This window comes from Polychytrium aggregatum (assembly GCF_025602895.1).
Source record: "Polychytrium aggregatum strain JEL109 chromosome Unknown BJ171scaffold_50, whole genome shotgun sequence".
Classification (NCBI taxonomy): Eukaryota; Fungi; Chytridiomycota; class Chytridiomycetes; order Polychytriales; genus Polychytrium; species Polychytrium aggregatum.
The window spans coordinates 67048-90987 of NW_026516252.1; the positions used below are offsets into that span (position 1 = coordinate 67048).

The 23940-nt window shown below is 55.7% G+C and overlaps 4 protein-coding genes across 4 annotated transcripts; all 4 read right to left on the reverse strand.

The window, feature by feature from the left end:
* Positions 1–247: 247 nt before the first annotated feature.
* On the reverse strand, positions 248–4972 carry BJ171DRAFT_239919 (uncharacterized protein). The gene is made up of 11 exons (XM_053106626.1): positions 4776–4972; positions 4410–4613; positions 4119–4297; positions 3152–4021; positions 2889–3043; positions 2711–2802; positions 2505–2635; positions 2291–2367; positions 2023–2136; positions 1080–1861; positions 248–978 (listed from the first exon to the last, which is right to left on the reverse strand). The coding sequence occupies exons 1-11, from the start codon at positions 4872–4874 to the stop codon at positions 469–471; spliced, it is 3213 nt and encodes a 1070-aa protein (XP_052962766.1). The 5' UTR covers positions 4875–4972; the 3' UTR covers positions 248–468.
* Positions 4973–5975, reverse strand: BJ171DRAFT_239951 (heme peroxidase). The gene is made up of 2 exons (XM_053106627.1): positions 5666–5975; positions 4973–5522 (listed from the first exon to the last, which is right to left on the reverse strand). Exons 1-2 carry the CDS (start codon positions 5847–5849, stop codon positions 5071–5073), a joined length of 636 nt encoding a protein of 211 aa, XP_052962767.1. The 5' UTR covers positions 5850–5975; the 3' UTR covers positions 4973–5070.
* A 3544-nt stretch (positions 5976–9519) lies between these two features.
* On the reverse strand, positions 9520–15618 carry BJ171DRAFT_522659 (uncharacterized protein). Its single transcript, XM_053112507.1, has 10 exons — positions 14737–15618; positions 14379–14516; positions 14082–14174; positions 13772–13930; positions 13378–13606; positions 12386–13245; positions 11736–12253; positions 11395–11561; positions 10517–11233; positions 9520–10190 (listed from the first exon to the last, which is right to left on the reverse strand). The coding sequence occupies exons 1-10, from the start codon at positions 15433–15435 to the stop codon at positions 9781–9783; spliced, it is 3990 nt and encodes a 1329-aa protein (XP_052962768.1). The 5' UTR covers positions 15436–15618; the 3' UTR covers positions 9520–9780.
* Positions 15619–19455: 3837 nt separating this feature from the next.
* On the reverse strand, positions 19456–23733 carry BJ171DRAFT_522703 (uncharacterized protein). Its single transcript, XM_053112508.1, has 7 exons — positions 23320–23733; positions 22682–22991; positions 22453–22543; positions 21902–22159; positions 21437–21748; positions 20662–21243; positions 19456–20521 (listed from the first exon to the last, which is right to left on the reverse strand). The coding sequence occupies exons 1-7, from the start codon at positions 23483–23485 to the stop codon at positions 19718–19720; spliced, it is 2523 nt and encodes an 840-aa protein (XP_052962769.1). The 5' UTR covers positions 23486–23733; the 3' UTR covers positions 19456–19717.
* Positions 23734–23940: the final 207 nt, after the last annotated feature.

Genomic DNA, 23940 nt, shown 5'->3' on the forward strand with positions numbered 1-23940 from the left:
TATCGTCGGAATACTTGAGAGACTGCAGCAGCGAAAGCACAGAGGTGATCATGGCTTTTGGGCTGGATCGATGGTGCAATGTCAGAAGGGCGACTTGAATACAGCCCAAGGACGCCACCCGGAGTGCGGCGCCTTCTCTTCGGCGCAAACTTACCCGCATATCATAATATGACTCACGACTGAAGCAGCGCCCTCGTCTGAGACGGAAGCGGTGGATATGTCTCGCATTGTTTCTGTTTGCTCAACGTACTGAGAGTTTTCGACTGCGCGGACGAACCGGTGTTTCGATCGAAGCACCAATAGAGCAAAGGAGCGCTCAACAGGGTAGCCGAACATCAATTCTCCAACAGCCAGCAAACCCTTTCCTCCAAAAAAATCAAACGGATAGGTCGACTTTGCAGGCGCAGCTGCCATGTAACCTCACTCAAATGCACGGGAAATGCTTGCTTGAATCGTGAGCAACAGCATTCAAATGAACTTACCGAAATTGTCACCCTGAGCAGAGAACATGATCCGACCGATGCCCACCGATTGCCGCGGTGCCCGAGCGGTCATTTGTACATCCAGCTTGACCGAGCAGGGTTCGGGCATGGTCTCGACCAAGACGCACTTGTCAAGCCGTCCTTTCCTGCCGGACCAGCTCGTATTGACTTGGTGGACGAGGTTCGTGATGGTCAAAGAGCTTCCAAACTCTCGCTGGTACCTCTGTAGAATATCTTGCCCAAATATATCGTCTTCCGAGTGGTTAGTGATCACCATACTGATAACCGAACTTGTGGCTCTGGGGCTGAGATGCTGCTGCCCATACTTGGAATAGTAGTCCAGTATCAGGAGCATCGGTGTGATACCAGATCCTCCGCAAATCAACCCGAGTCGGTCGAAGCAGCCGTGTGGATGCATGGGGTTGAACTTGATCATCGGGTCTGAGAGTGGCCCGCGAACCCGGATGCACGAAGCTGATTTGAGATACTGCGACATCTGCACCCGTAGGAGCCACCACGCACAGGCGTCAGTATACAATCATGGATCGCACCGTGCTCCAAACAAATCTAACAAACACGCCAATGTAGCCAGCATACCTTGCCGTTCGGGTATATCTTCACAAAGATCTTCAAGCTCCCGACGCAAGTGCATTCTATAGGAGTGTAATGTCGGGTTACGACATCACCGTTGCTCGCCACGTACTGGAAGGCGACATGGTCTCCCGGGCGGAAGCAGACGGTGTCCTCGGACCTCGCAAAGTCGCATACAATCAAATAGATCTCGCGGGAGCTGCGCGGAGTCGACACCAGCGTCCTTGACGAGATCTTGAGAAGTGTGTACTGTAAGGGATTGATGACTCCGACGGGAGGCTGGCTGCCGCCAGGGGGCCGAGAGTCTTTACCACCAGTCTCAGGATCCTTGGACTGCTTGACAGTTGATGGACGGAACATTGAAGCAACAACTGTCTTCAGCTCCTCTGTTTTCTTTACCGATCGCTCTCGCGTCATCAGTCCGGCGCTTGACAAGTTCATGGCCTGCGTTGCAGAGAGCCTTCCAACAGCAAACCCAGAGAGGATGAAGTGTGCAAGGCGACTATGCGGATGGCTTCCAGGATTTTGGCCTTGAAATTCCAGGGTAGCATCCATGCCGATGTGGTTCAAGAGATTGCTGCCACCGGGATGCTTCTCAATAAAGCTGCCCAAGTCATAAATAACATTGAATACGACTATCCACTTGGAGCCAAGAACAACTCTGCTGTTGATGTCCTCCCAAGTAAAGTTTGGTAGAGCCTGGAGCTTCACTGTGTTGAGGTTTCCACTGTCCGGCTGGCTAGAGGCGGCTTTGTTTCGTAGTGAATACTCTCCATAGAACAGGAGCGCTAAAGTGGCCAAGACAATTCAGCGCTCTACAAACAAGCCTCCGTCTCGCTCCATAGGAGTCGCCAAAGCTGGCCATTGCTGACTGCCTCGTTGAAACTGTGGCCAAGCGAAGGATGCAAAGACGCCGATCTGACAAAAACCATCCGACACTACCACAGACCTGTGGGGAATATAACCATCCATGTAATGTAAAGATTGATGATAACGAGAGAGTAGCTCCAACCGGCCGTGATCTTGACGAGCCCATAGTAGCCATTGATGATCCCGAGCACGACTGGGCGATAGGGTGAAACACATCCGTACCGAGTTAATCAAAGGCGCTCGAAGGCCCCGTACGATATGAGCCAATACCTTGAAACGATAGCAGTGCAGTTGCTGATTATGGGGTGCACATGCTTGGGTGGTGGTTCTCTGCTGCTTTGGCTTACCACAAATGTATGCGCTTGTGTTGTGCACAGCTCGCACCCAGTATGTGTTGTTTAGGACGAACGGAACGTTTTTCCAGCTGAGTTCGGGTGGCAACTAGTCAGATTCTTGTCTGTCATCAGCCACAGCCCCTACCGGCAGACTGTTTGATGAAGTAGATTGAATGTCACATGCGCCCCGTTTCGCGCTCGCTCTATAATCTGCCTCCAGACTTACCCCGCTGTGATGATTCCAGAAATGGTGCAGATGCAGATGAGACCCGCCGTTGTGAACCCAAGCACAGCATGAACGGAGCCTTTATCGGTTGCATAGCCTCCAACGATGGCCGACGCAGCAGCGATCAGCACCTAGTCATTTCGATAGTCATTAGATTGGTGAACCCCAGTTGTTTGAACGCGAGCCAACCGACATCAATTGCCCACCTGAATGAATATGAAACTGCTCATGGCTTGATGGATGTTCAGCCACGAATCCATCTTGGTGGAGTAGCGCGCCACAAAGGTACTCAAAGGAGCTGCACGGCGAATGTCGGATTAGAGCAAGGCGCAGCACGGTGACCTTCGTGCGTCTACATTCGAGATCCAGTTCGATGACTCTCACCCATCATTCCAAAACTGATGAACATTGTGGCTCCGTGGAGTGCCTTCAGAAAGAAGATGCTGTCCGGAGACGACGCCGTCCCGGTGGCGGTCACGTTTGTTGCAGAGAGGTCGAAAAAGTTGATCAAGGCATGTCCGCGATTGAGAGGGCCATGACTTGCAGCCACGGGGATGGGAAATAGAGGGAACGGCATTACGTTATGGCCATGGCCTTTCGTCCCGCCCTGCCAACGCTCGCAGCGGAGAAGCAAAGAAAATACTCACTATCCGAGGGTCTGTGTGTCCGTGAATGCAAATATGACCGGCATGGTAGACTGGGTAATCACAAAGTCATATTGGTCGCCCGTGTTCAGCAGGCGGCTGAACGAAACAACCACCCGACTTCCAGATGTGGCTCCAACGACAGTTCGCAGGTTCATGACGTTGTTGACGCCACCAAGGTCCGTGTCCAAGTTGGGCTGCTGAAAATTCGATGAGTAGCAGTCCAGCACAGTCACAGTGGTGGAACTGTTGTAATCGACAATGTAAATGTCGGCATTGCTCATGTCAACGCCGAGACCAAAGCCGAACCATCCTGTTCCATTGTACTCGAGCGTGATGTCGATGTACCCATCAGTCTGTCGGATATCCCAGCTGATGCGATAGTCGCTCGTAAACAGATAGGAATATCCCGCACTGGTCTGCGAGAGGTCTTGCGTACTCGTGTCTTGAACCGACAGACCCTTGAAGAATGCCGGGATGTCCGAGACTTGTGGGACCACAAATGGATTGCGAGGAAAGTACTGGATGTTCAGGTTCATTTGAACGAGCTGCCCTAGATTCATGGTGCTGAGCTTGGAGCTGAGATACGAGTCCAGAACGCCGGACCTGCGGTAGAAAAAGCGATCACCGGCCCGGAGTCGTGTGAACTGGTCGTAGATCGAGCTTTGGATCAAGGACCCAAATATGGCCGGCGGGTTGGGAGGCTCGCACATGGCACCAACGTAGGCATCCAGGTCGCTTATGTTTGGATATAGGGAACTAAGGATGGACTGGATATGCGGATCGGATATCAGATCGGCATAGGATGAAATCGAGCTCAGATTGAAAAAAGCCCGGGCGGCGTTGTAGTCCGGAAGCCCTAGCTCGCGTCCTCTGCGTCAAGGAAGAGATGCGTTAACGACCTACGCAGCCGACACGTGGGATTGGTGAAAGTTCGGGCGCGCCAGATGAGCCTAAAGCACGACGCTACCTTTCGATTCCGATCGCTGCGAGATCAAATCCATCTGGCGCATTGATTGGCAGGTAGCTACGGATGTCCTCGACGAAATGGTAGTCGACCATCTGCTCGGGCTGAAACAAGAATCCGCGAGCGATGGGCTCCAAGCCAGCCTCAAAGATATAAGAGAGATTGAACGTGCTATCGCGAAGCTACATGCGATTCCAATGAGATGATTAGTCGTGTCGCCAGAATGTTGGACTACTATGAATCAGAGGACGCGTAAGTTCCACATACGCTTGCTCGAGATACCGATCAACTTACCAGTATATGGCTTTGTGGAATCACCGTGCCATTCTCATTGAGGCGCATTACAACGCTGCTGGTGGCCGTGTGGCCATATCGCATCGCCACATTGGCAAAGAACAGGTCTACGCTCGGGTCGATTTGGGGATCATACATTGTGTCATTGTAAACAGGCATCAGCACTCCCAGCACTGCGGGAAGATACTGCTCGTAAGTGATTTTCTGTGACATCAGCGGCGTTGGTCGTGACAAATGGGTCAGTGCCATGTAGATCATTCTTGAGTCAACGGTTTGATGAATGATGCATACATTCGAGGCAAAGCGAGCTGTGTCCTCAGAAATTCAGATGACATACACGGCGCTCGGCGGCTGGCTCAGACTTACCTGAATGAGTGCGATAATATAACGACGTGTATACTGAAAGATAGCCTCATCATCTGCGGCCACGTCAAAGCCAAAGTCTTTGGTAATGATCTTGGCCATGCGGTTGTGCTCACGTATGAGCAGCGTGTAGATGAGCACTGTCTGCGGACAGACGTTGATGATCGAATGACTGAACAGAAGGTACTTTGTTGTCGGATCCTGTCGGAGGGTAACCGTCACTTTGGTCACGTCTCTGTGAAGCGCGAGTCGATTGTGCCAATTTGTGAAGGCTCAAGGACAATCACGCAGGCGCGCATCAAGCAATCATACGTACATATATTGGGATCTCTCCTGCAACGGGATCGATCTGAGTTCGAAGCAGCCCACCTCGGAAAAGTCGGACCAGCGACTGCGATTGAGAGTTGACCCCATAAATGCCGGACGCGTCGAGATATGACGAAAACCCGTTCGAGAGAACCCGCGATCCTGCCTGCCGCGGATCAGTTGAATTTGGGATCACAGAAGTGCGAATCATGGGTATTTGATATCCTCCTTGGCTGTGGGGATCAAACACGGTATCACCCGTTGGCACATTGATCGCACAGCTTTCACTCGCGTTGCGGTCGGCGAGAGTGGTGTCGAGGTGGATGTAGAGACCCCAGACCCCGATCCAGTCCGAGCGTCCCTCCGGGCTGATTGTCGAGGAGCCGTAGTGAAACAGCGCATTCGAAACAATCCTCGGATTTGGTCGATTGGGTCCTGAAGGTTCTGTGGGTCGAACGCAATGGCGAGGTTAGTGCAGGTACCGATTCAACTGCTCTCGAAGCCCATAGTATCGGCCCTGGTCACCCGAGAATCCTCAGAGGTGCCGATCTCCGTGCGAGTTCGCCGACATACGACTTGGCTCGTACCTGCATGCGTACCAGCATAGGCTGGGGCCATGAGCCGCAAATACGGGCTCTCTGCAGCCCCTCGCTGCGGATAGAGCTGGTTGTTACCGACCCCATCATATGGAATCGTGACTGCGTTCACGGTCAGTCCGATGGTGCATAGGAGCAGCAGATGCACAAGACTGTCTACTCTCGCACGCCGCATGGTCGAGTTTTGCAAGCAGCGGAGACTCGATGTCGCGTGGAAGGATGGAGCTGAGTCGTGGTATCCGTTGGATACGCGATCAACCGAGATGAGGTTCGTGATCGAGTATCGTTGGGCCGGTTATTGGGAATAACAGCCGAAGTGCCGTCGCCCTAAGCAACCGGCGAAATGAAGACAGGAGCAAACGTTCGACGCCAAGTGGTCAAGGCGGTCGTTTTGAACGCTGTCTGCCCAGGTCAACTCGATTGACGCTCAGGAGATACTTTCCAAGCAGGAGTCTGGGCTCGGAGGGGGGTCCCTCTGTGATCGAGACCGCACACGAAAGAAAGCTGTGGCTGACTTGGCCCTGCATGGGCTTGATTGAGGCAGGCTGGACAGAGCCAAAACATGTCCATATTGAAGGAGCCACCCGGGTCTTTTGGTCGACGGCCAAATGGTTTGATTGGGCCGGCGGCGGTGGTGCTCGAACTGCTCAAAGTACCGAGCGAACCGCTGCCTCCGAGGGCTGGATGCATAGCCCTTGCCCTGCCGCCATGATGCATTGCCAAAGGCGATCACCACATCGGTCCGTATCGGGGCGTGCTTCAGGACGGCCTTGCACATCTTGTCGACGGCCACTTGGCGTCTCTTGTGGCCCGTGAAGCGATGGTGACGGGCCTTCTTGCCAAGGTGGAAGTCGAGCTGCACTCGCAGCTCCGGTCGCAGGACATGGGTGAGATGGACCTTGAAGGCCTCCGAGGACGACACCTTGGGCGAGGGGGTGGTCGACTTCCAGGTCTCGATGTCGAGTCGATACTTCATGATATTGTGCCACTTGGTGTTGGACGTATGGCCACACATTTGCTGATAGTGACCATTGGAGAATGAGACCACCTCGTCTTGGTGGCCCGGTGCTTGGATGACCGCCGTGAAGATGGAGCCGACTCCAGGATCGATGCCAATCCAAGTGGTGCGGTTGGGGTCTGGGTCACCGATGTGGGCCTGGATACGCTGCTCGGCAGTCGGAGGAGGCTCGATGGTCTCGGTGTGATCGGTTCGACGCAGAAACTTGACGAGGCCGATGGTGCATCCAATGCCATCGGTGCTGATCTCGTAGTTGAACAGCTTCTTGTTCACGTCCCGCTCTTGGAAGAGGGAACTACGCAGCTTGAAGCAACTGCGCCAGAGACGATCCTGGTTGTTGATGCCGTCATCACCTTCTTCCTTGAGCTTGTCCCAGGTGAGGCCAAGACGATGTTCGGTGTCAAGAAGTTCCCAGAGAGTGACCGTGTCGATCTTGACATACTTGGCCCTTACAGTGCATAGAGGGACCATCGTGCACACGGCCGGAGGAGTGTCGAGAGCGAGCTGCTTGAGGGCCCACTTGAGTCTGGATGCCAGCTTGTTGATCTTGGACTTGGTGGTGCCGAGCTCAGACTTGGCCGTGGTGAACCTCTTGTCGTCGGAGGGAATGCCTCTGGTAGTGAGCTCGTCCAGCTTGGCCTGGCGCTGCAGCTCGGTGACTCGGAGGGCGGGCATGTCACAGTCGATCCACTTGTGGACATTGTCGACCATCTTGTCTCGGGCGAGGATTCCCACATGGTGTGAGAGGCGATGGAGGGCCCGGAAGCGGTCCTGGTCGCTGCTGTACCGAAACTCGTCCAGGACGTGGCCAAAGTCGGGATAGAGGAACTCGAGATCGGCCTTGGGTGGAGTCTGCCCTGGTTTCTCGAAGAGCTCGAGACAGGCCTCGATGGCTTCGTGCTTATGCTTGTTGGCTGGGAAGACGGCAGCGCAGAAGCGGCGAAGGAGTCGCCAGTAGGCCAGGTCGAGGTGGGCGGTGCAGTTGGTGGCATAGGCGTTGACAGCCAGGGTGAGAAGCTGACTGTGAGCACCATCAGGCAGACGAGGGGTCGGAGGCAGGTCTGCGTGCCGAGTGGACTGGTAGTCGCGAAAGGAAGCGACCAGATGCTCGTTGTATTTCTCATTGTCCCCTGTCGGGGAGAGGGCACCGGCCTCGACAATCGTGAAGCATTGGCGGATGAAAGCAGGGGTGGTCTTGGAAATGACGGGGACGGGAAGATCCTGCTCGATGCACCGGAGGATGTGCAGGTTGAGCAGCCTGGATGCCTCGAACTGGATCTGGGTCATGGCCTCGACGGTGGTCTGGATCTTGCCCCAGAGGTCAGGGTTGAGCCATTGTTTCTTTGCATTCTTCCAGAAGATGCCGTCCATGGTCTGCTTGAAGCAGCTGTATTGAGGGGCGGATGACCTTCCATCCACGAGTGGGACGACAGAACTCTTGAGGGGCCGGTATTTGGGACATTTGCTGGTGTTGCTTCGCTCGTGGTCGGTACCGTCGCACTGGCGACATCGCTTGCTGGTACTCGAGGAAGTAGATGGACCAGGCTCGGTGGGATCGACATCCATTGGATCTGCAGAAGCAGTGGTGGTGAGCGACGGAGCAACAGAGAAACAAGCATGCGTGGGATCAGAAGACGAACCAGAGACAGGCTCCGACTGTGACTTGGCTTTCTTGGGCCTGGGTGGCCGAGGCTGGCCATCACCGGTACCCTTACGCTTCGGAGGCATGGGGACAGAGAATGCTGGGTGCCTGCCAGTGGTACTGGTCAGAACAGAGACTTCTCTTTATCGTACAATGGCGCAATGATCCGATCAAGGCGAGATGAGGGAAGAAAGCAGCAGGACGAAGGTGTGGCATTTATACCCGAGAGCAGGAGCCCGTCTTTGCGGGCTGGTTGGGGAAGCGACCTGTTCAAAAATCGCCGAGAGGTTCAAGCCAGGGATTTGAGTGTGAAAATGGCGGCTTGACTGGAGGGACAACCCCAAATTGGAGGAACTCAACCCCAAATCGGTGGGGACTCAACCCCAAAGAAGTTCTCGATGGGATTGAAGTCGAGTGAGGCAGGTGGGGTGAAGATCACTGACCATCCTCGGCGCTCGATGCAGTCCAGGACAGCCATTGTCTTGTGCATGCTGACATTGTCCATCACAATCACAGAGTCGTCTGGGAAGCTCGCTCGCTCAAAGAACTCGACCATCGAGTGTGTCTTGAATGATGTGGGGATGTACATGCGATGCAGCACACCAGAGTGGTTGATGGCAAATGCAGCCGAGACAGACTTGTGTTTCATGTGATTGCGCTGGCGAAGCGGAGCACCCTTCGGTGAGTATCCGTAGAGAGGGAAAATGGATCTCCTGATCCCTGTCTCATCGACAAAAACGAGCCGTCGTGGGTCGATGGAGCGGACCTGGTCCCTGAACTGTGCCACTCGCTCATCCAGTCGCTTGGACTTGTAGAGGTGTGTTGCCCTCTTGTGTGAGAGACCTGCTCGGTGGATGGCAGTGTGGCAGAGTGAGAGTGATACTTTCCTCTGGAGGATGGACTCGAGCTTGCATCGCAACACAGGACCAGTCTGGAACGGGTCCTGTTCAATCAGGGTGCGAATGACTGGACATGCCTGCTCGAAGAAAGTGGATCTGCGAGCTGGGACCCGGGATGGGTCATCCAGCTTGCATCCTCGGTGCCATCGATGGATGGTGCTCTTGGATACACTGAATATGGAGGCGACCTTACGCAGGCTATGGATGAGGGCGTAGCATCGCAATGCGGCGGTGCGAAAGTCGGATGTGTGGCGAATGGTCATGGCCAGCGCGCGATAACATTGGGTAACAAAATATTCGATGAATGGTCAAAAACCCGGGTGTCCCGTTTTTTATTGGATTGCCTGTAATCTGAGAAAGGCTGCCTCCATTCTTCGTGTATCCAAGAGCAACATGATCATGTGCAGGGCGATTATGGAGACTGGGCAGCGACTGGCGGTCTTAGCTCCGAGTGAATTGTGTGTTCAAATAGATACTGTATTTGCCCGCCGACATGGCTTGTACACCGGTCCAACGCAAGTGAGGCGATCGGGCTGCGTGGAGATTATCATTGTCGAGAACGCCCACCTCGCTCGACAGAGGTGAGGAACTGCGTTTTGAAGGTAAGCGTGCCTCGTGCCCGCTTGCCGGTGAGCACTTCTGTAAACTCGATCGGCTCGTGTGGGTCCGAGGGTATTCGGTCCCAGGGAAACTCCACTGATCCCAAGAGCTTGTCGACCAGATGCATCGGTGACGCATCCCACACCTCCAAGCGAACAGCGCTCTTGGTATGCACAATGGTGGCCTCGGATCGCCACTCTTCGTTGAAGGATGGGTTGAGATTCTTCCGGACGGTGCGGCTGGTGAAGACATTGGCATTGTCGACAAATATCCGCACAAACGGATCAGATTTTCCGCTTATATCGACACTTGGAAGGTCCTTGCAGCGTATTAGCTGGATCACCAAGCTGCCCTGGGCTACATGACGACGAAGCCAACATCCGTATCCAAAACAGTCCATCAGAGAAGCAACCGTAAACCATGACGAGCCAGCAAAATTGTTCCCGAGCGAGGGATCTGTTCAAGATGACATTCATCATGCACCCCCTCCGCAGCAATCGTGAGCTCGAACAACTGAGCACGTTCGATGGTAGCCTCTCGCCACGTGGTGACAAACTTATATCCAAGCGATCTCCGATTACTGATCCGTCTCACAGGCCCGGTACAGACTTTGAGGCCCCGAGCAAGCCCCGCACCGTGCAATCGTTCCCATCCGATGCGTATCGATGCAAGTGGCCACTTACGAAACAAAGTATCCCGCTTCATCGAAGGATACATGGATCCAATCGAGCCTTCAAGCTCCACAGAATGGCGGCTCGAGTTGATGGACGAGCTTTCAATATCATCGAGGCTGCGACTCTCCAAGATTCTCCCGGCGGAGCCGCTCGGATCCGAGAGCTTACCGGCGGAAGCACTGGTATCCGTACTCCTGTGGCTCATCGTACCCTCCTCGATAATGCTCTTGAGCTGCTGGCCCATCTTGTCGAGGCCGTTGCCAAGTTTCTCGAGACCATTGCCGATAATGTTGAGGGGGTGCTTGAGGCTGTTGAGTGACGTCTTGCGCGACATAGGGGAGACCTCGGCAGCATCGTAGTCCACCTCGATCTTGACCGGAGACTCGGTCAGTGGAATGTACTTGAGATTCACGTGGAGCATACGGCCCGAGCCCAGGCTGATCTGCAACTGTCGCCCAATGATCTGGGCAAGAGTACCCTTCCACTGTCCCGCAACAATATCCTTTTCATCTTGGATGGATCCACGCTGCTCCTTAAGCACAATCTCGTACACGTCGCGGGTCACGTCGGCCGTCACAATATCAACAGCTTGGTCCCACACAGGGTCGCTGGCGGCTTGGGTCAGCGTCGAAAAGAGCTTCTTCTTGCCCCGGTAGAGTTCCACATACGTCTTACGGATGCCAATGTCTTGTCCGCTGAAGAAACGAACATGGACGATTCCGGAGCCTAACGTGTTATCGAGATGAGGAGCGATCGACTCATCAGAAACGACCCGATCAAGGAGTAGATGGTCGCAGAAACTAGTCTGATTGTTTGCGTCTGCTTGGTATTCGAGTCAACGGCACACAGCGCACTGGCTGGTGAGTGAAATCCGCACGAATACTCACACCACTTTTCCAAGACAAGCTTGATCTGCTGGCTTGCAGCCTCGCTCATATCCGAGACTGGTTCGTAGCCGATGGCTTCCTGGGGAATCGTCGTTCGCAGTATAACTTCAAAACTTATGACACCCTGCCGCAGGATCCTATCCTTCTTCCGATAGATCGGGGCAGTTCTGTTGCGAGGGATTCAGTATCAACATGTGGATATACGATTATGGACCAGGCTGAAGCCACAGCAGTGCAGTACGTTCAGGCTGGCCGGAATGCGTATCGATTGTCTGCCAGCAGCTGCACTCCCCTGAGTTCCTGCATTCAATGGCCCGACCGAGGCCGTGGGAAAGGCTTACATGTTGACGACAGAGTCTCTGTGCGTGTGAATGACAAGCCCATCGTCTACCGCCCGCTGCATGTACTCTGAAGGCGCAGTCGTGTCATCATCGAAACTAGTGAATATGGCCGACATGGGTATCTCCACGGTCCCGATGTGTTTGATATTGTTGCCGTTGTTCCAGTTGCGCACAGTCAACGTTAGGACATCCGCCGGCGTATACAGAATACCGCCTTCGAACACTTGCTTCCACTGGGGCGACAGGACGCCCAGTATGTGTGTCGTCCGACCGAACTGCCGACCCTCGATTTCGAGGACAATAAACGGGTCCGGGTCGACCAGAGGCTTGTTTGGAACAAGCCCTCTTGCGGACAAGTTGCGCACCGAAATTGATCCGATCGGCTGTTTCGAGCGCTTCGTTGAGACCCGTGGTCCAGCCAATGAGGTATTCATGGGAACTGGTATAAATGTAACAGTCATCCTCAGCTGCCCTGACGACACGTTCCTCAGCTCGCAGGTGTGGACGTTGCCATTGCCCTGAAGGAAGCATGATTTCGTTAGCCGCGGTCAGCGTGTGGTCAGCGTGTGGTCAGCGTGTGGTCAGCGTGTGGTCAGCGTGTGGTCAGCGTGTGGTCAGCGTGTGGTCAGCGTGCCTTGGACCCCGCTTACTTTCTGGATGATCTCGCCAAGGTCGATCTTGGCCACGCCCAAGTTGATATCCCCGATTAGATCCAAGGTCGAATATATCGTAGCCAAGTAACGCATCTTTGTGTAATCCGGCGTAAAGGTCGTAAATGTGCTCTCCCAGACTGGGTTGTGAGTCCGTTTCTTGACGATCGTTTGATAGACGGTACGGCTCTCGGGTATTTCAGTAAGGATCAAGTACGGGTTGGTCGTCAGTGCCCCGCTCTGGAGGTTGGAGGCGCTGTGGAAGGTGATGTTCAGAATCCCGGATCGGATCTGGCCCAGCAGCTTGACCGAGTCGTTGAAGTTGGTTGGTTTCGGAGACGCCCTCATGAACGACACTTCCAGCCGAATCTGAGCGTCCGTTCGGCGCAGACCCGTGCCAGTGAGCTGGAACAAGGCTTTCCAGACGGGGCTCGAATCGTCGGGCAGTCCCCAGGCTGACTGCAGGAGCGCCCGTTCTTGCTCGGAAAGACACACGTTATCCCACGGCAGTGCGGGTGTTGCCGAGGGATCGGGTTCCATCAAGGCGAGCCACTTGGAGAGCTTGAGCGACTCCATTGTTCCCATAAGGCCGTCTCGGCCACTGACGCTCGGGTAGTCGCGAATGTCAATCCTCAACTCATCCGAGCCGTTGTTGGACTGGACAAAGGTGCTTGGATAGATGGGGATGTAATGGGTTTCCTTCCACTGAGGCTCGCCGTCACACTCGACGTCGCGAGTGGAGGCAACGACTTTGTCACCAAGCCAGATCTGGGCGTACGGGCAGTTGCTCTTCAAAAGTTCAATGTGCTTCAGCCCACGGGCTTCGAATACGTAAACCCGCAAGACCCCGAGCGGGCGTTCTGGACATGCGCATGCGCGTGTGTGAGTACGCAAAGGATAAAGTGCTGGGCATTGCACTTACTCTCCATGCAGTTGCCTCGAGCAATCCACCGCTCTGCCCCCACGAACGAGAGTTTTGGACAGATCCATACCAATTCCATCTCGAGTAAAATCGAACGTGTACGCATTTGGAGCGACTGCAAACTTCTTGATCATCTCCTGCACCCTACGACGAATGTACTGATGAAGCACCGGTAGATACATGACATTGACGGCGTTGAGAGGCTGGAGATCAAACTCGAACGTTGGTGGTGCATAGAAACTACAGCGGATCTGCTTCACGTGTGGAAAGCTCGAGTAAAACGTAAGTTCGAACCGCATCTGATTGATGTTGCAAAAGGAATCGAGGCAACAACCAGAGAAGCCGGTCAGTGGAGCAAGTATGGGTATGAAAGAGCAGTGGATGCAAGTTGCAAGCAGGGCGGTTGCAGAGCCCACGCATGAGCACGGCAACCGCAGATTGACAGCAGCGACTGCAGCTCCTACCAAGCCAGATGCAGAGATGTTGGTCAGCTCGATCGGAATGGGGACGGAGGCAACGTTCAGGCCGAACAGGGCCTGGAACAGTATGGTGAGCGGACGATACGATTTCGGGTCGTCGCTACTCCGCGGGTACGATGCAAACTTGAGGTCCATGTCGATGGTCTGGGCAGAGAGACGGTCGTAAGCCCCCGAGTCCAGCGACGACAACTCAGAGTATACCGATGTTCGTAGGCACCGCAATCGCGAAACGACATCAATATTGGCTCCGGAACACAATGCTCGCTCATTCCCGGAGCAGGCTAGAGATACCCACCATGGTCTCTGGACTCTTTGTTGGATAGACTCGAATCGAGGAGGCCCTTGGGGCCGTCGATCCCAGCGTAAAGGTCTTGATCACCAAATCTTCCTGCATCGGAAGGCAGCCGTCAGCTCCTTGCCCCGGCAAGATACCCTGACAAATGACTTTTGCGACAACCAGAGGATTTGACGCTAATACCGAGCGTTCGCCCAGCACACGACCACGGTGAGGGATCGATAGAGCAGCTATGCACGGAGCGACTCTCCGATCCATGAGCCCGATCAAAGCGCCAACCATGTCCAACCGCCATACCAAAAAATTTGGCCGATTCCGATTCAAGATGCCGTTGAATTGGCTCCGAAGACGGCTCGACAGACCGGGCTCGAATTGGCCCCAGAACTTTTCGACAAAGATGTTGAACCACTCGGCGATCTCGGAGCCCTCTTCAACCTGCAACGAACAAGGAAGCGCAATATTAGCACTGGAAGGGCCCGCAAGCACCGATGCCCTCCACGCAGGGATACTCTTGCGATATCAATAACGACGATGATGCAAACGACGACGACAGCAGCGACGATGATTTCAAGAGAGGCCACGATGATGACGGCGAGGGGTCATCGCTGGTGGCTGCACAAGCAGCGCTCTGCTCATAGGCTAGGATGGCTCTGACCTCTTTTCGAGCCGAGAGCGTCATGAGCTCATCGGCATACTTTCGCTGGAGTCTCTCGAGACTGGCAACGTTGGCATAGACAAAGTAGAGAGACATCATAGCCAGCACCACGAACGAAAAGTAAAACCGACTGCCCCAGGCTCGGCCGCACACAAAGCCCAAGACCCAGTACCAGGCTGTTTTGTGGTCGGCCTGGACGAGCCGCTGGGCAAAAGCCGACTGAGGATCGAGCAGCTCGATGCCTCGGACATAGAGGTTGAAGAGTCCATCGAGGGTCTCCTGGCCAAACAGGCGTTTGAGGGTTGGCAGTTGGTCCCAGTCCGGGGGCTCAGGCGAGGAGGGCTGAGTCGGCTCGCCGTCGGGCTGGCTGTGGGAGGGGACATCGTCGGCATCCAGTGAGAACTGCGAGCCGTTGGTCTCGCTGTCGACAACTTCTCCAGACGAGCTCCGGGATACGCTCGGCTGGCGGCTTGAGCCGGCGGTCGAGACCCGCCCCAGCATAGGATCGCCGGAATCACCGTCATTGGAGAGCGGTTCCTGCGACCTTTGCTTCTCAAGTGAGACCATCTCATGGCGGGTCCTCGAGAGCCGCTTCGGGGTCGAAAACCCCCAGCTGCGGCTGCGACGATGGCCGATGGCCGGGGACGCCAGAGGGTCTGGCACCGAAAGCAGATCGCCGGACGAGGGAGGATTGCTCATGGCTCTACAGAATGGATGGATATGCTAGCGCTGTCCGGGGTGAGGAGCTCCTCGAGCAGCGCCGGAGATGCGTCGTATTGGCGCCAGAGTGGCTCGGGGAAAGGAGAGGGAGCTGAGTGCCGGTGGAGCCGAGAGGAAACGGAGACGTCTCCAGAGGGAACAGAAGGCAATTGGAAACCAGACGAAGCGGAGCGGGGCGCGACTGATCGGTGAATGCGCCTCCAAATACCCTTTGGTTGTGCAACGCACGAAATGGTCATGCATCTTGCTGAGCCGGTGCATGTGGAATGGCAGATACGCTGGAGCAATCGTCTTTCCTCAAAGGAAATGAGATACCCTCTCACCGAGCACCCATCCTGCAACAGGACCCATGCGGATGCCTTGCATGAATCGAATGATTGGATGGTATCGATCGACTGGCATGAATGGGATGGTATCGATCGGCATTCGAATCCCTGTACACTTTATTCAGAAAAAAACGGGACAATATAGCCGTTTCCATGAACATGTAGTATGTGCTGTGCTTGCGTCAAGCAAAGCCACAAGAAATAAAACAGATCACTTTGGCAGCCTCCGAGTGAAGACCACCGGTCGCCCTCCGGTCTCCACAATCGACCTGCATACTGTGATCATGTTGCGCGCCGCATTGACGTCGCGATTCCACACTGTCCGGCAGCTGGGATTCTTGCAGCTCCTGACAAAGTGGGAATTCGCAACACTGGGCGCATCGAGTCCTTCCAACCGAACTGGCTCCAGGCACTTGGAGCACACTTGCGAGGTGTTGAACTCGTTCGTTGAGGCCACCTTGACGCTTCCATGATGGTGATTGGGACGGCGGCGGTGGTGCTCGAATTGCTCAAAGTACCGAGCAAACCGCTGCCTCCGAGGGCTGGATGCATATCCCTTGCCCTGTCGCCATGATGCATTGCCAAAGGCGATCACCACATCGGTCCGTATCGGGGCGTGCTTCAGGACGGCCTTGCACATCCTGTCGACGGCCACTTGGCGTCTCTTGTGGCCCGTGAAGCGATGGTGACGGGCCTTCTTGCCAAGGTGGAAGTCGAGCTGCACTCGCAGCTCCGGTCGCAGGACATGGGTGAGATGGACCTTGAAGGCCTCCGAGGACGACACCTTGGGCGAGGGGGTGGTCGACATCCAGGTCTCGATGCTGAGTCGATACTTCATGGTGTTGTGCCACTTGGTGTTGGACGTATGGCCACACATTTGCTGGTAGTGGCCATTGGAGAACGAGACCACCTCGTCTTGGTGGCCCGGTGCTTGGATGACCGCCGTGAAGATGGAGCCGACTCCAGGATCGATGCCAATCCAAGTGGTGCGATCGGGGTCTGGGTCGCCGATGTGGGCCTGGATGCGCTGCTCGGAAGTCGGAGGAGGCTCGATGGTCTCGGTGCGATCGGTTCGACGCACAAACTTGACGAGGCCGATGGTGCATCCAATGCCATCGGTGCTGATCTCGTAGTTGAACAGCTTCTTGTTCACGTCCCGCTCTTGGAAGAGGGAACTACGCAGCTTGAAGCAACTGCGCCAGAGACGATCCTGGTTGTTGATGCCGTCATCACCTTGTTCCTTGAGCTTGTCCCGGGTGAATCCAAGGCGCTTCTTTGGACCCAGGAGTTGCCAGAGAGTGACCGTGTCAATCTTGACATACTTGGCCGTGGCAGTGCATAGAGGAACTATCGTGCACACGGCCGGAGGAGTGTCGACGGCGAGCTGCTTGAGGGCCCAGTTGATCCTGGCGGCCAGCTTGTTGATCTTGGACTTGGTGGTGCCGAGTTCAGACTTGGCCGTGGTGAACCTCTTGTCGTCGGAGGGAATGCCTCGGGCAGTGAGCTCGTCCAGCTTGGCCTGGCGCTGCAGCTCGGTGACTCGGAGGGCGGGCATGTCACAGTCGATCCACTTGTGGACATTGTCGACCATCTTGTCTCGGGCGAGGATTCTCACATGGTGTGAGAGGCGATGGAGGGCCCGGAAGCGGTCCTGGTCGTTGCTGTACCGAAACTCGTCCAGGACGTGGCCAAAGTCTGGATAGAGGAACTCGAGATCGGCCTTGGGTGGAGTCTGCCCTGGTTTCTCGAAGAGCTCGAGACAAGCCTCGATGGCTTCGTGCTTGTGCTTGTTGGCTGGGAAGACGGCAGCACAGAAGCGGCGAAGGAGTCGCCAGTAGGCCAGATTGAGGTGTGTCGTGCAGTTGGTGGCATAGGCATTGACAGCCAGTGTGAGAAGCTGACTGTGAGCACCATCAGGCAGACGAGGGGCCGGAGGCAGGTCTGCGTGCCGAGTGGTCTGATAGTCGCGAAAGGAAGCGACCAGATGCTCGTTGTATTTCTCATTGTCCCCTGTCGGGGAGAGGGCACCGGCCTCGACAATCGTGAAGCATTGGCGGATGAAAGCAGGGGTGGTCTTGGAAATGACGGGGACGGGAAGATCCTGCTCGATGCACCGGAGGATGTGCAGGTTGAGCAGCCTGGATGCCTCGAACTGGATCTGGGTCATGGCCTCGACGGTGGCCTGGATCTTGTCGCGGAGAGCGGGATTGAGACAACAGCCATCCATCGTCTGCTTGAAGCAGCTGTATTGAGGGGCGGATGACCTTCCATCCACGAGTGGGACGACAGAACTCTTGAGGGGCCGGTATTTGGGACATTTGCTGGTGTTGCTTCGCTCGTGATCGGTGCCGTCGCACTTGGGACATCGCTTGCCGGTACTCGAGGAAGTAGATGGACCAGGCTCGGTGGGATCGACATCCATTGGATCTGCAGAAGCAGTGGTGGTGAGCAACGGAGCAACAGAGAAACAAGCATGCGTGGGATCAAAAGACGAACCAGAGACAGGCTCCGACTGTGACTTGGCTTTCTTGGGCCTGGGTGGCCGAGGCTGGCCATCACCGGTACCCTTACGCTTCGGAGGCATGGGGACAGAGAATGCTGGGTGCCTGCCAGTGGTACTGGTCAGAACAGAGACTTCTCTTTATCGTACAATGGCGCAATGATCCGATCAAGGCGAGATGAGGGAAGAAAGCAGCAGGACGAAGGTGTGGCATTTATACCCCGGAGCAGGAGCCCGTCGTTGCGGGTTGGTTGGGGAAGTGACCCTGTTCAAAAATCGTCGAGAGGTTCAAGCCAGGGATGTGAACGCGAAAATGGCGGCTTGATTGGAGGGAACTCAACCCCAAATTGGAGGAACTCAACCCCAAATCGGTGGGGACTCAACCCCAAAGAAGTTCTCGATGGGATTGAAGTCGAGTGAGGCAGGTGGGGTGAAGATCACTGACCATCCTCGGCGCTCGATGCAGTCCAGGACAGTCCTCGTTTTGTGCATGTTGACATTGTCCATCACAATCACAGAGTCGTCTGGGAAGCTCGCTCGCTCAAAGAACTCGACCATCGAGTGTGTCTTGAATGATGTGGGGATGTACGTGCGATGCAGCCGAGACGGACTTGTGTTTCATGTGATTGCGCTGGCGAAGCGGAGCACCCTTCGGTGAGTATCCGTAGAGAGGGAAAATGGATTTCCTGATCCCTGTCTCGTCGACAAAGACGAGCCGCCGTGGGTCGATGGAGCGGACCTGGTCCCTGAACTGTGCCACTCGCTCATCCAGTCGCTTGGACTTGTAGAGGTGTGTTGCCCTCTTGTGTGAGAGACCTGCTCGGTGGATGGCAGTGTGGCAGAGTGAGAGTGATACTTTCCTCTGGAGGATGGACTCGAGCTTGCATCGCAACACAGGACCAGTCTGGAACTGGTCCTGTTCAATCAGGGTGCGGATGACTGGACATGCCTGCTCGAAGAAAGTGGATCTGCGAGCTGGGACCCGGGATGGGTCATCCAGCTTGCATCCTCGGTGCCATCGATGGATGGTGCTCTTGGACACATTGAATATGGTGGCGACCTTACGCAGGCTATGGATGAGGGCGTAGCATCGCAATGCGGCGGTGCGAAAGTCGGATGTGTGGCGAATGGTCATGGCCAGCGCGCGATAACATTGGGTAACAAAATATTCGATCAATGGTCAAAAACACGGGTGTCTCGTTTTTTATTGGATCGCCTGTAAAATCCACCCGACGGGGCTTCCTCTCACCTTCCGGGATGTCCTCTTGTCCTAACTCGCAGCGACTGCGGCGTGTGTTTCTCTGAACGAGAAAATGTGTCCCGTCGCTGTATCTGAGACATGCCGGCGATGGCTTCTCACGGATGGACCACACAAGCATGCGATATATTCTGATTTTTCTTGGAAGGGCACTGTGGAGCCGAAAACACACCCCATTCAGCGTCTCCGTCGCGCGCTGTTGGTCATCACAACGACTTTGCTTCCCTTCTTTTTCTTGCTCCCCTCTGATTGATTGCCGCTGCCGGTATCGGTGAGGCTGTTGCCTCGCGTATTGCTTGGTTTGCCCTTGCCTCGACCAAGCCCGCTGCCGGACGCAGCGTACTCCTGGGTCTGTAGCATGGCTTCCTCCAGATCAAGCTCCCAGCCGACTTCGTGGCCCGAGTAAAGATCGTCGTCGTCGCTGGCGCCGACGCCGTAGGGAGCAGAGGGATTTCTCCGCCAACCCGAGTCGTTCTTGGCAATGTCGCCGGCGATGGAGGCAAAGCTCTTCCCACTTGGCCTCACAGGCGGCGCCGGCCGATTTGATATCTCGGCATATCGGGGCGAGTGTCGGGAGCGGCTTGTGCCGGTTGATTCACCGCCGTCGCTCTCGAGGTGGGATCCCGCGCTTTGGTAGCTGCTCGAGTATCCGTGGTGCTCCCCGGGATCGGCATCGCTGTCGCTGCCCTTGGATACGGTTGGGAATTCGCTATCCCAGTCGAGTTCGTCCCACCGCTCGACCGTTTTCTTGGTCGATGGAGTGTATCCCATAAAGACCGCGAGCTCATCGGCCTCGTTCTTCTTGCGGGTGCTTTCCTCCTTATGTTCCTTGGCCCTGCGCCGCCGCGTTCGCTCGCGGATATCCTTTTCGAACAGGTGGTACGTGGACTCGGAGACCAGGCTTGCCAAGTCAACTTCGCAGAACGACACGTCGCACCCCTGAGGCAGATGTGCGAGGTACTTGAACTTTTTGCGCATGTCCTGTCGTGCGGCGTCGACGCAAAAGATGGCAAAGTCGAGTCAGTTGCCGGCCAAAGACACCATGGCATCCATGGCCTGCTCCGGGGCGGGCAAAAATGCGCTTCGCCGGCGCGCGATCCCTATCGGCATGACTGAAATACCTCGTTGATCGTGGTCTCGCTGACGCTCTCAATCGTGACTTTGATCGAATCAGGCATCCGATCGTAACCTCCGTGCTCTGTCTTCAGCACACGGATGTCGAGCGGATGTAGATAGACGTGCTGTCCAAGCAGGTGCTGGTAATAGTGGTAGAATTCGTCGACAGAAGCGTTTCGTGCGGCAAGCGAGGGGACTGCGTTTCCGGTGCGTGGTTTGCTTGGAGACTCGAGGCACTGCGCTGCGCGTTGCCCAGAATCGTCTGTCGTAGCGGAGCTGGATGCTGCTGCCGCATCGGCGACAGAGCCATGGCTATCAACTGGGAATATGCCAGAGATCCCTGGGCTTGAGGTGCCGTCGTCGTCCGAGAAGGGATCCTGGTATCCATCGTCCTCCAGCTTCGAGCGGCAGTACGAATCGACAGACTCTTGGGCCCTTTGGCCGGAGTCTTCAGCATTCAATTTGGTCGTCTCTCGAGTCTTGGGTGGCGCTTCAGCCAGCTTGAGCTCCCGAGCCGTTACGGCTTTCAGTTGCTGCTCAGCTTTGCTTCGGATCTGGTTCTTGAGACGGACTTCTTCCAGTAGCACCTGTTGTTATGCATTGGGTATTATGCGTTGGGCATTATGAATTGGTCATTATGCGTTGGGCGCCAGATGCACGGCCCACGACGCAAGGTTCGCGCAGTGAGCTGAGCACGACTCTATAGACCCCTAGGCGAGGGCGATGGCGTGCACGCACACGACGGTGGTCCAAGAAACCCGCTGAGAGCATGGAACTCACCTGAGTCTCATGCAGAGCGATTTCAACAAACGGCTCTTCGCTGCTGATGCCGTCTTCCTTGAGAGGCGGAAGCCCACGCTCCTCTCGCATCAGGCGCATGACCTCGCGCTCGCTCTTGATGTCGTCCAGCATCGCCTGCAGCTCGTTCATGTCTCGCAGGCAAATCTTCTCGATATACTGGCCACTTGCCAGCAGTATTCGCGAATACGGCGCAACTTGCTCGTCGAGGACCGAATAGGGCCGGAGACCGCCACCGGAAATCTGTCTATAGTCCTGCGGCCGAACCGTCCTCGGGACGCTGAAGCTAGATTGCTGATGGATCGATCCGAAATGCAGTGCAAGCGCAGTGGATGTCAGCCCAATACAAGCAAGGGCCCCCGACGAAAGCCATGCGCTGAACAAGACCCGTCCGTCCGCCTCCCTCTCCTTCAATCTCGAGCATGCGCTCGCGAGGCTGCAACATACTATGCGTCGTCGCATTAGGACCATCCCGATATCCTGGTTCACTTTGACAACGTCCTGGTGCTGGAACTTGACGGACTTGAGATCGGCCTTATAGATAGCATCGTAGCAGATTGGGCATTTGCGCCATTTCTTATCACCGAGGTGGAGATAGTGCAGCAGGCACGGCCAGCAGTACACATGACCGCACTTGGCCACCCGAGCCGCCTGTGGAGGACGCAGACAGATCGGGCAAGAATGATCCTTTGTTTCGGGGATAATCTGCGAGTGTTGGAGCGTGGGTATAGGACATCAACGCAGTCTGTGAGACCCATGAGAATAACTGCTCGATAACCGAGGCGATCGGTGGTCCATGATTGCACCGAGCCCATGTCCGAAGCACGAGATATGCCGATCGGAGGGGTGGAAGGATGTCCAGCTCCACGCCGATAAGTAACGGCAAGAATCCGCCACAGCATTCGACGGCGCAAAGCCACAATGCGTCCTGTTGCTTAATTCGGCCTCAAATCAGCCCGGGACGCCGCTCAGCAAGTGCGATCAAGCCCGGCACGTACAATCTGAGCTATATCGCTCCAGTTCACGGGAACATCCGAGTCAGTCAGCTGTACGGTGTAGTCGCATTCGGCCTTGACGACAAAGCGAAAGCTATCGGAAGCAAGGTAGAGGGATGGAGTCGATCGTGAGTACGCCCAAGCGAGCCTTGTGTTGATCTGTGTGTTTCGGACTCGGGCTTTCACTTCGAGCCTCCAAGCCATGAGCGTCTGCAGCTGAACAGCGACTCACTTGGCATTAACGAAGCGCTCCTTGTTGAAGGGCTCATAGTAGACGTCTCGTCGTCGTCGCACGACTGGAGCAGTGGCCTGAGGCCGGGCCGGGAAGCTAAAGCCCAGCAAGTGATTCAGCGAGACTTCGCCGCGTTTGTTTCGTGCAGCACTGGAAGCCGATGACGATGACGACAGCGAGTGTGTGCCGGTGTTCCGGGGCTGCTTGGGTGCAAGATGAGTGGCGCCAAGCTGGATCGCCAGCGCTGTATCGAGCGACATGGAGGCCGAGGACGGGGAGCTGGGACCTGGGAGGGATGCGTTCTTGGTCACTGCAGTGGACAAAGCCAGTAGGGAAGGGAGAGAATCGAGGAGAATCGAGGAGAATCGAGGAGAATCGAGGAGAATCGAGGAGAATCGAGGAGAATCGAGGAGAATCGAGGAGAATCGAGGGGAATCGAGGGGAATCGAGGAGAATCCGTCATCAGCTTCATCATTCCAGCAGTCGATCATATCCGTTAGTTCACACGACACAGCAGCGGTATTTTTCCGTATCGACTCGCTTGCGATGGGCCGTCGGCTGCGACAACGCCATGAGCACCCGCGATCGACAGCGGATAGCCAGTGGGACCGGTGCCGACGGAAGGAGCAGATACAGACCGTCCCGATGCGAGCGAGGCCGATTTACGTCGTCCTTGGCGCTCTTGCTGGTGCTGGGGAGCGCTGAGGACGGCGAGTCGCTCGCTGTCCCGCCTGAGCAGGAAGCCGACGCCGCAGCACCAGGCGGCGCAGATCGAGGAACAAACTCTGAAGCGTTGACGTTCATGGCAGACCAAACAGCCAGCCAGCAAGCCCTTCACAAAGCCGGAGGGTTCGGACGGCCCGCAGGGAGGAGAGAGGGGAAGCAGTCCAAGACAGCTTGGGGGTGGGGTGGGAGTTCAGCCAACGACCGGAGGCAGATGGCCAGCGGAAGAGGGCAAGAGGCGAAAGGCCGGGCTGCCGACCAACAGTCACGTTTTCAGCGCGGCGTTTGCAATCGCTTCTCGGACCCGTCTGCGCTTTGGATTGCTCCGGCTGGTACTGGCACGGCAGCTGCAGCAACGGATGGCCCCGGTGCCCTTTGGCCTCAGTGTGCGTGGGGCTGGACGTATTGGCGGTAGACGTAGATGTGTCGGGGGGGGGCATTCGGGTTGAGTCCGCGGGCCCATTTGATCTCGCTCCGATTCTCATGACAATGCGGCTGCATGGGCATATCAGAGTTCGCATGGGAACTGCGAATTC

Excerpts from the sequence above, each read along its gene's own strand:
- BJ171DRAFT_239919 (XM_053106626.1), bottom strand. The coding sequence starts at position 4,874 with ATGGCCAAGATCATTACCAAAGACTTTGGCTTTGACGTGGCCGCAGAT. Across the intron at positions 2,137-2,290 it reads CACAAGCGCATACATTTGTG|TCGTGCTCGGGATCATCAAT; the intron begins GTAAGCCAAAGC and ends CCTATCGCCCAG. Across the intron at positions 1,862-2,022 it reads GATGGTTATATTCCCCACAG|CGCTCCTGTTCTATGGAGAG; the intron begins GTCTGTGGTAGT and ends TGGCCACTTTAG.
- BJ171DRAFT_239951 (XM_053106627.1), bottom strand. The coding sequence starts at position 5,849 with ATGCGGCGTGCGAGAGTAGACAGTCTTGTGCATCTGCTGCTCCTATGC. Across the intron at positions 5,523-5,665 it reads CTATGCTGGTACGCATGCAG|AACCTTCAGGACCCAATCGA; the intron begins GTACGAGCCAAG and ends TTCGACCCACAG.
- BJ171DRAFT_522659 (XM_053112507.1), bottom strand. The coding sequence starts at position 15,435 with ATGAGCAATCCTCCCTCGTCCGGCGATCTGCTTTCGGTGCCAGACCCT. Across the intron at positions 13,607-13,771 it reads ACATCTCTGCATCTGGCTTG|ATGCGGTTCGAACTTACGTT; the intron begins GTAGGAGCTGCA and ends AACATCAATCAG. Across the intron at positions 11,234-11,394 it reads GCTTGTCTTGGAAAAGTGGT|GCTCCGGAATCGTCCATGTT; the intron begins GTGAGTATTCGT and ends ATAACACGTTAG.
- BJ171DRAFT_522703 (XM_053112508.1), bottom strand. The coding sequence starts at position 23,485 with ATGAACGTCAACGCTTCAGAGTTTGTTCCTCGATCTGCGCCGCCTGGT. Across the intron at positions 22,992-23,319 it reads GCCTCGCTCGCATCGGGACG|TGACCAAGAACGCATCCCTC; the intron begins GTCTGTATCTGC and ends TGTCCACTGCAG. Across the intron at positions 21,244-21,436 it reads TCGCTCTGCATGAGACTCAG|GTGCTACTGGAAGAAGTCCG; the intron begins GTGAGTTCCATG and ends GCATAACAACAG.